Source organism: Protobothrops mucrosquamatus, unplaced genomic scaffold (assembly GCF_001527695.2).
Source record: "Protobothrops mucrosquamatus isolate PMUCROS unplaced genomic scaffold, P.Mucros_1.0 scaffold_77, whole genome shotgun sequence".
Taxonomy (NCBI): domain Eukaryota; kingdom Metazoa; phylum Chordata; class Lepidosauria; order Squamata; family Viperidae; genus Protobothrops; species Protobothrops mucrosquamatus.
This window is the reverse complement of record NW_015386153.1, coordinates 447,155-457,960: the sequence shown is the minus strand read 5'-3', so window position 1 is coordinate 457,960 and position 10,806 is coordinate 447,155. Positions and strand designations below refer to the sequence as shown.

At 35.4% G+C, this 10,806-nt stretch overlaps 1 protein-coding gene across 1 annotated transcript in view; it reads right to left on the bottom strand.

Annotated features, from left to right (window-relative positions):
• PDIA5 (protein disulfide isomerase family A member 5) overlaps window positions 1–10,806 on the bottom strand; it is a 285,081-nt gene that overhangs the window by 106,359 nt on the left and 167,916 nt on the right. Inside the window, exons 7-8 of the mRNA XM_015813977.1 lie at window positions 9,476–9,568; window positions 5,020–5,080 (exon numbers count right to left, since the gene is read on the bottom strand). Coding sequence (XP_015669463.1) covers window positions 5,020–5,080; window positions 9,476–9,568 — 154 coding nt within the window. The remainder of the gene's footprint in view (window positions 1–5,019; window positions 5,081–9,475; window positions 9,569–10,806) is intronic.

Below are 10,806 nucleotides of genomic sequence, written 5' to 3'. Positions count from 1 at the left end.
ACAGCAGGACTACTTGTGAGAAAAACTGTTGGGTTATCTTCCCATTTTCTTTAAGAAAGTTAAACCTTTTGATTTGACTAGTTGGGGTTGTCACCAAAAATAGGGCTATCTGAGATCAATTCTGCCAACATTAGCTCTAGAAAGCTGGAGATTTATATAGTGTAATTTACTGGAATATAGTGCCATCTATAAAATATATTCATGGTCAATTTTAATTGTATTTTTAAAAATATGTTTATAGAAATCCCTTGTAGTATTCTAATTTTCCTTCCAGTGAGGAATTAGAAGATTAGAGGAGTTTTTGGACAGGTTCTACAGCTACAGAAATGTCTTGTGAATAGTTTACTAAGTGAATATTTGAAGTTGCAATAAAGTCAGTCCCAGAGAAGACGTAACCTTTAGAAAGCAAAAGTCAGACTTCCTCCCAGATATAACTTTAAATATAAGATAAGATTAAAGTCATTTAGAAAAGCAAACTAGACAAGGCTCTGGCATGGGATCTACCTTCTACTGATAATAGTTTTAAGATGTTTAGCCTGGAAACTGTCCAATGTTGATATGGGTATTTTCATACTAGCCCAGGTCAGAAAATGCTAGCTATGGGAGAGGATTCTCAATCTGCTATGATAGTTTTATATACTGGAGGAGGAACTACTGAGGCAGGAAAGTCAGATCAGACAGTCTGTTTATTTCACCTGCACCCATTGGTACAAAAACACAGTGAACTTCATGTACCCAGTGTTTTAGAACTGGTTCATAAAAGCAGAATTTCTGGACTAACAGCAATATATAAAGACCTTTTTTTTTAAAAAAGAAACCCTCTAGCTCAAAATCAATTAGGTAGTTGGAGTCATGCATAGAATTTTATTTTCAGATCCATTATTTGTATTAGCCATATTTATGCTGTTTTTAATACACTATTGATCTGTTTGCTCCAGTCTATTCATCTTGTTAATGTTTGCTGTACAATTGCAATTTCCTTTCTCTGTATATATTTGTGGCTTTGCACGCACACATATCCTCTTGTTCCTATTTCAATGTGCGGACTCCATGCATAGGGTCTACTCATTTGATTAAAAAGGAATTTATCTGAAGCATTTTTCATCATACTAAGCAAAAAACAGTATTGCAGTCCCAGTGTTACTTTGATTACTAAGGAGCAGTAACCTTCAAAGAAGATCCTCCATTAGTATCTAAAAGCATTTGATTGCAGAATCTGAAGACAGATTTTTCATTAAAAGAGAGGCAAAAGTCAAGTCATCTGGCAGCGCTTGCTAGAAACTGGCTAGTTATATATAGTTAGGTTGCCTGAAGGAGAAGACAATACTCATAAAATCTAGGTGTGTCACACTAAGTGTTCCATTTTTTTAATGTTGGGTGAATGAAATTCAACTTTTGGAGGTGAAGATTGGCGATTAACATCTAAATTGGCTCATGTTAAATAAATAAAGCCAGAAGAATTTCACCAGCATTTCATGTAAAACAATCACTTCATTGGGTTGGATCCAATCCAGATTTCCTATTTTTTGAGTGAAAAAAATTATTTAGTATGAAGAAGTCAACTTAGCGAAACTTTTATACTATAAGCTGGATGGTAATGCAGGCAAAAAGGAGAGAGATCATTTTCTTCCATCTTTTTTCCCCAGCACCTGGCATCACTTCCAGTCTTGTTTCTTAGTACTATGATTCCAGTATTGGATTAGCTGTAAGGGGAGAAAGTAAAATCCACCTCCCCATCTTGCCCACAGAAGCATCTGTTTCATGGAGATCACTTAGAACATAGAATAATAGGGTTGGAAGGGACTTTGCAGATTTTCTAGTCCAACCTCCTGCTCAAGCAGGAGACCCTATACCATTCTGGACAAAGGCTGTCCAATCTTTTCTTTAAAACCTCCAATGATGGAGCACCCACAACTTCTGGAGGTAAATAGTTCCACTAATCATTCCCACTGTCAGGAATTTTTTCTAGCTTGAATCTCTCTTTAATGACCTTCTACCAATTACTTCTTGTCCTGCCCTCAGGTGTTTTGGAGAATAGATCAAGTCCTTCTTCTCTGTGACAGAAGTACTGAAAGACTGCCATCATATCACTTCTAATCCTTCTCTTAGTTAGACTAGACATACCCAGTTTCCTCAATCGTTCATCTTATGATTTAACCTCCAGACTCCTTATCTGTTCTTCTCTGAACTCTCTCTAAGATCTCAGCATCTATTTTGTATTATGGTGACCAGAACTGGATGCAGTATTCCATTTAACACCATTGCAGAATCAGAAACACCAGAATCTAAAAACATACTTGGGAGGAGAGGTTTTCCTTCCCTAAAAGAATGTAAGCTTTGATCATATCCAAAAGAACAACATAGAAATGAGTTATAAAACCATGCTGGGGAAACCTGCTTAGGGAAATGCCCAAACTGAATGACTCAGATATACTTTGTAAGGAAGTAATTCACAGTAGAAAATAAGTTATTTGCTAGTGAGTAAAAAAGAAGGCTTTTCAATACCGTAGCGTGAAGGAATTATTTATAAGACTAAAGCAAACATTATAACTTCAACCAACATAAAAACAGTGGTCAATTGCAACACATGCTGTGAAGCAGGAAACAGCCAGGCTTTTCTGAGATAAATCTAAAATTTACAAAGAGCCTGCAGAAGTTTCAAGAACAGTACTGAAGAGTAAATATGCGTGAAAGACAAATATGCTATGTCCTAGAAATAAACAGTATACAGCAAAGATTATTTAAGAGCTCATTGCCTTAAAGAAAAATTGTAGGTTTTTCCCTTTTTACATGGCATTTCAAAACAACACCATTCCACATATATCTGCCTTGATTCCCCATATATATAGCCAATAAGCATGAATTAATTTTCATTCTGCTGGTTCTTGGCTATCTTGGTAAATGGCTAGAATGTCACTGTATTCAGCCCTGACAAGGTAAAATCAACCCTTAAGAAGCCAATGGCTTCTTAAGGAGCAATGTAAATATATTAGGTAGCATCTTCATAACAATGCAAAATATTTTTGCTGAGGAACACCACATATATATTTAATACAGTTATGCACTCACTTTCAGATTTCTTGCAATCTGATTCTATACTTCTTTTTTTTTCCTTTGCTACAAATTCATTTCTGGAACTTAACAAAATTACTCCTATTCAGTAACATGTGGTAGTTCATCCCTCGCTAGCAGAATATAAATGACATGCACTGATAAAACACAAAGATCTCAATGTTTTTCATTACTGAAATTTAAAGCAGCTTTTGCCAAGCTGATATCTTCCAGATGTGCACAGAGTGCAACTCATTCTCAGCCCAGAAGTGGGACTGACCTTGTTAAGAAATTTGATGTAAATTTGATATGTTCCCTAAACACACAATAGATCTATACTACAAGATTGGAGTCAGAAATCTGGAGGAATGTGTTCTTAAGGGCATGTAGTTATTTCACAGTGTGTGTTAGGTAGCACCAATGGAGTCAGGGAAAACACTATTATTATTTTTGTGACTTTGCCAATTTCATGTATGGCTACAAAAGAAACTTAAGTGAGATTATTATTTCAATACATTTTGAAGCCACAGGTTTCCTCTCAATACCGTATAACTTTTGAAAAGGGAAATGTAGAAAGAATTCATTTCTCTGATTACCTGTAATTCAAGAATGAGAGTTACTTTGGTTAAAGAACATTATGAAACAAACTCCCCGTTTTTCTAAAAAAAAAAAAAAAAAGGGCTGATAGAACCACGAAACACATATGTTCAATCATTTTGCTAGGGAAGATGAAGCTTAGGTTTTAACTTTCAGACCTATGTCAAACAGAAAATTGGAGATTATTTTGGTTTCCATTTATTCATCTTGATTATAATTGGAAATGAAGGTTCATAAGTTTCTTTTTTCTCCTGATAAAGGCTTAATTGATGGTTTTGGCCCCTTGTTATACCATGAGATATTACAACAAAAACAGGTTTGATGTCATTAGGATCAGAGTTAAGGAAATGAATTCTTTGATATGTTTTTGACATGCCTGCAGTCCTAGATCCTAATCACTCACAATGAAAAGCCTTTATTCCTCATAGAGGCTATCAGCTAACAGAAGAAAAAGATGTCCATATGGCCAGCAATAGTAAAGCAGGTTATTCAACACGCCAACAGGCACAAATGTACCTAAATTAAAAAGACAAATATGCCCACCAATTGAGTTTGTCTTCTGGTGACAGAATCCATGCAGTATTTTTTGTCAGCCTTACAACTGTAGCTCACCGCTGGTTTTTTTATATATATTTTTTCCAGCTTCCTAATTTAGCCAAAAACTCTGAAATTTCCAGATGGTCTCTAATTCATGTAGGCATTAGATTACATGAGATCAGCTTAGGTTGGCTGTTATCCAATAAATTTGCAGGAGCAATTTTCTGGTATTTTTTACTGAGGAACAGGGGTGTGGCAGGCATTACTTTCAAAGTTGAGAATGACAGAGATTAGAAAAAAAAATCTATTGAATAGTTACTGCTGTTGCAGGGAGCTCTCCAAGGTATCACAGTATTTATTTTTGTTGGTTTCTCTTTTAAAATGATTGCTGGTTGGGACAGGATATTATTTTCTTGACATGGCCAAGCCATTTTAGGAATAATGGCAGGCCAACCTAACTGCAGATCCTTAAATTACAGCAGGAGCAAATGGGTATTCCAAGAAAGTTTAGTATATCTAAGAATAGTCTGTACACATTGAAAACTTAAAATAAATTTGCAAGGACCACCTGAACCCGAGTATTGATTTTTTTGCATAATTTTAGCAGAGTAAAAGAGTAAAAGAGTATCATTTGAAATATTTTTATGCTACACTGCTATGTTTGTGGTGAATTCTGGAATAAAAACTGAAGAATGAAGAACATCATATGCAGAGTAATGAGCAGATAGTGAATGTGTGTTGTCAGTTCTCTATGAACAAATGGAATAATTTAACAGAGGTACACAAATATCCGTAAGGGGGCTACCAATTTTTTTAAAATACTGTATTACTCACAAGGGGCATAGAACATCAGCAGAACAGGTTTATCTTCTTTCTTCAGAAGTCTTTTCAGTTCCTTAAAACCAAAAGAGAAAATAAAAAGATGAGATTTAAGAGTCTTTACTCTTTACTTAAATTCCAACAACTATTGGAGCCATCTGATAGTACTGCCAAATATTTGTGATCTGGTTGTTATCATTAAATCCTCAATTAAACAGCTACAAATAAATGGATGGTTTGTTATCAACTAGGGCTCAAACACTTCTTACTGAAGCTTCCCACACTTAAAATTCCACATTTAAAAGCACAACCAAAATGTGTAACCAATTCCAATATTAGAAACTTCATTATGACCACCTTTGGTGTTTGCTTTCAAAGTACTATTACTAAGAGAGCCCTAAGACCATCCTTGAGGTCTCCATATAATCAGACTAACTGGACAAATCAACTAAGCTTATTACTATTTCAGTATGATCCCAATGTGCTAGTGCTACCTGCACAGATTTTTATATTGGTGTTGAAAAGTTGTGGATTTGAATTAGGCATTACTATGCCAATTTAGCAGTCTAGAAATGTAAGGACAGAATGCATTGGCCATGTCCAAGCAAGCATGTAAGGCTTATGAACATAGTTTACAAAACTCAGTCAACCATTTGTATCTAAGGATTATATTGTCAGCAATTGAAACTTATAGTTTAACTCTCTCCCAGCCAGACACATCAATAGGATCTGATGTTGATTGCAATGCAGCTCTGCCTCTTATACACATTATGAGACATCTTAATTCATGTACACAAGGTGTAGACCAGGGGTAGTCAACCTTGGCTCTTTTATGACTCGTGGACTTCAATTCCCAGAATTCCTGAGCCAGCTTGTTCAGGAATTCTGGGAGTTGAAGTCCACGAGTCATAAAAGAGCCAAGGTTGACTACCCCTGGTGTAGACCATGCCTCAAGACAGGATGCTGCTATTTCCAACGTTTGTATGCTCTTGATCTCACTCATTACAGATGTATAGCCCATATAGCACCAACAAATCCTAATGTTTTATTGATGAATAAATCCAAAACATATTAAAGAGTTGGCTTTGCACTTGTATTTAAGACACTTAAATGATTGATAAGCTCTCTTTTAGAATTAGCTCTTAAAAACACAGTGATGAAATTTAAAACCATGATATATCAAACAACCAGCTGTGATAAAATTAAAAATAATTCAGTCTTTAAATTGGCTATCTAGGTAGCACTTCCACAATTGAGACTTAATTTAATTAAAGCCCTTAGGTCTTGTCGTTAGACCAATACTATCCTTCTTGGATTAGAAGCCTTGATAAGGCCTATTAGTTGCATTTATTATTTGAGTATTTGTCTTTTGCAATATTCTTCACATTTTATTAATTGTGCTTCCTCCTAATTGTAAGATTTTTTTTATTGTAAAATTTATTTGTTATTTGCTTAAGAATAATTTGTTTAGCAGCTGTTCAAAGTTACAACAGCACTGAAAAAAGGGACTTATGACTGGTTCTCACACTTATGAACACTGCTGCATCCCTGTGCCACATGAGTGTGATTTGAGTGTTTGGCAACCTTCATGCATTTACAATGGTCACAGCATCCCATGATCATGGGATCACCCTTTGCAAGTTTCCTAGTCAGCTTCCCACAAGCAAAGTCAATGGGGAAGCCAGTGGAAGGTTGCAAATTGTGATCACATGGTGTCTTGCTTGACAACCACAATAATTTGCTTAAAACTGCAACCAAGAATGCTGGAACTGCTGTTATAAGTTGGTGTGATCATAAATTTTGCTTAATGACTGCTTCACTTAGCAATGGAATTGCCAGTTCCAGTTAAGTGTAGGGTTAACTGAGGACTACCCGTAAATTGACAACTTTCTAGCATATTTTAGGACTAAATTTCTTCCCTGTGATTTTGTTTTGGTTCTTTGCTTTCTCAGCTAAATAGAGAAGACTGCTTCTATTTTCTCTTGCTTTTCATCTTACTGTTCAACAAAAAACACAACTAATAATTTAAATTGCTAATGTACAATTCAAACATAATGGGAAACCATCATGCCCTATATAAATAAATTACAATAATTTGGAAGCTGCTACGCAGTGGATCCTTAACGGCACAAAAACCTAACATAGAAAAAAAATTACTTCTGATTGTAAACTAATCTGTTTTTCTGTGACATTATAATTTAGCAAATAATGTGTACAGACATACAGCAGGTGAAGACCTATTTAATGTTGGCTCATTTTTGCTACCATTATTGAAATATCATACAGTTCAAAATTCAAACACATTCAAGAATCATGGTTTGTTCAATGCTGAAAGCAGAAAGTTCTAGTGACTAGTCCTACCCATGGACACAAGAAGGAAAAATCTAGAAGCCACAGAAACTATGCTAAGATAAAAGTTTATTATACAGACCATAAAATTTATTATTCAAGGGCTGCCATACAGCAGACTACATTATTTTAAAATAAGATCAAGAATCTCTGGATGATGATTGTGTATTCAGGATGTTTGTCAAATTCTTTTTAAGAATGCAATTGAACAGAAAAAACAACTTGTTTCCTTTAACCAGAAACCAATCCAAGGTAATAGGAAGACACCAGAAGAGTTTTTTTTACAGCTACCATGTTGAGAAAGGCAACATTTTAAATTGAAAATAAGCCCTAGAGAACCTGCAACTGAGAACAGAAAGGTGAACATTAAAAATTAATCTTCTGACAAATGTGAATGCCAAAGTAACTGTTGTTAATACTGGAATGAAAACTAAGAAACTGAAATGACTATGAATACCAGCAAGAGAGTAATCAATTAAAATTTAAAATTGATTAGAATGGAAAGAAAAATAGACACTAGAGAAGGAGCAGCAGTACAGCAATGTTAGGTTTCACAATAACAGAGCATAGAACAAAAATAGAATTGCTTGAGTTCATCTAAAAATATTCAATGCCATATTAAAAATATTCAATGCCATATTGTCCATATTAAATACCAAAAACTGTTTCCTCTAAAGTCAAAGAACTTTCTAATGACCCTTAAGTGTACACTAGTCCTAAAGCAAGTGATGCTTCTCTACTTCTATATGTTGGCTGTGGTTTATATCAGAGCTTTGAAAAACAATACAATTTAAGCACCAAGAGAACCAAACACAGAATATATTAGTGCGTTGTTATTTAAGAGCAACTGAGACACATAGTCAACTTTTGGGGACTATCTGGGATAATGGGTTACATTGCTTAATTAGTTTTGCTCCATGACATGACTTATTTCAAGCATCTACAGCAAGTCATTTTTTTACAATCTACAGTATATAAAAACATTCAAAGTATACCTGGGTTCCCAATCAGTTAACAGTTTGATCCATCTTTTCTAGGAGAAAGAGGTTGAGTATCTGTGTAACAGTGCAATACTTTGTATGAACACAGGAAACTGTTTTGTGCTGTCAGATCGTTAGTTGATTGAACAATGGTGTTGCCTTCGCTGAATGTCAACAGATTTCTAAGATTTCAGATGTATGTTTGTCTCTCCCAACCCTATCTAGAAATGCCCAATGTTGACTGTGAAACATTCTGCGCGTAATTCTGCACACATTCATACATACTACAAACCTTTCCTTTCATTTCAGTCAGAACCTACCAATTATTTGGCTAGGCTTTGTCGAGGCAATATCATTAGCTAGCAAGCTATTAAGCTCCATAATCCCATGCTGAAGGCATTAGTGCATTTTATACCAAGACAATTAGAAGCTGCAGTTTTCAAGGACCCTTCAATCAAAGAAGCCAACATAAATTTAGTCACTCGTAGTGGCAGCTCAAGATGAAGTATGTTTTGGAGTAAGGTTCATGCTATTATCTTTGTCAATTCTGAAATAAATCCATAGCTACCATGAGATGGTGCCCAATCAGGGTGTCAGACCCCTCCAATGTATTTGCTTGCATATTATTGCTTTGCCTGTGTATTCATTTTCGGGGTCTGCCATTCTGGTGGGAGAGGGCCTGTTTGCTTGGGGAATATATTTGCCTAGCTCTGCTCTGTCCTCTTTGAAACATCCTCTCTTTGTGAGAAAGGAATGTGAACTGAAAACATCTGCCTTCTCTCCAGTTTCTCAAAACAACCTGGCACCTATGGATTGGCTGGATTTCAACCGGACGGTTGGACACTGGGGGGAGGAGTTGTAAATGGGTATTATGATGTAACCTTTTGAGCGCAAATTCTTCAGACCTTGCTTTGCTCTCCTGCTATCATTAACTCTCAATAAAAGTTCCTTTTGAAACAATGCCTGTTTCAAGAGTTCTGCTTTCTTGGGAGATCTAAGTGAGGCAGGTCCTTACACAGGGTCTCCGTCCCCATTCTACTGATCAAATATTCTCAATGTATTTTAGCTTGCAGTGCTTTCATTTTGCTAAACTAGCTCTCTAAATATGCCAGAATAAAAAATTCCAATTCAAGGGAGCTTACCTTTTCACTGTCAATATGAACAACATCTTTGGCTTCAGGATCTTCCTCCCACAATGGAGCTCCTTCAGGATCCTTTAGAAAGGCAACCAGTGACTAGAAAGGAAGACACAGCCCTTTAATCACAACTGCAATAGACCTGTCAAATGCTATCTTGGTCTTTCAGAGACTAGAAACAGAAATATTTGGTCTGCTTTTCCTACCAAGAGTTTTAAGGAATTTTGTCCTGATATGTTTGTTTTTAAAAACAGATTCAGAGTACTGAACCCAAACATGGCATTTTCAGTAGAATTTTTAGAAGAATAGATTAGAATTGGGAAAAGGCTATGCTGAACATGTCTGTCTGTCTATCTTATATCACATTTATACACCACCCATCTCATCTACGTGATTCTGAGCAGTTTACAATAAAAACAGTACAAAAATAGAAAAGCTACTAAGTCACTATAGGCCATCACCAATTCTACCTTGTGAGACTGTTCTGAGGAAAAGGACAAAGAAAGTGAACATATATAGTTCCATGGTGGAAAACTAAGATAAAAACCAAATGTTGTACAACAGAACTATCTGGTTACTAAAAAGTTACAAACTGTCAATGTGCTAGAATGGAACCAAAGTATTTCTTATAAACTGAACATTAAGTAGGACTTCAATCTCACTATATCGCAAGATCAATGTACAAGTTATACTGCAGACTTAGCAGATACATCTTTCTCAATATACTATATAGCTGTGTGTCTATTTTTTTAAATTAAATGTTCCATCATTTATTTATTAGACCTCATTTAAGAGCTCAATCTGATATAAAGAGCATGGTCTCTCCTCCTTTTCTCCCCACAACACTATATGATAGGGCTATTAACAAGAGTATCTCTAGGACATAAGATAGTAAAAAAAACAATTTCTAAAAACAAACATAGATGCCACAGCCAAGTATTCTCTGTGTATCTATTCAGTGGACCCTAAAATCATGAAAACAGACAGATGGGAATTAGCAATTGTAGAAAGTAGTACAATAGGAAGGTTATATTTTGCTTCAAAATAAGATGTGGTTTTATAGGAGAAATAATACCTATGGATACCTGGGAGTTGATATGGGTGAGAAATGTGAAATTTACGCAGGCACAAAATCTATGTGAAAATTTTTATAAGATGTTTTATAGATGGCACATGGATCCTGCAACTATGTCTCGCATTTATGAGAATTATGAATCCAAGTGCTGGAGGTGTGGACAACAAGATGCAACTTTTTTTCACATGTGGTGGACTTGTAAGGTTATTAAAGCTTTTTGGATAAAATTATGGTGGAACTTACAACAAGTTTTTAAAAGAAG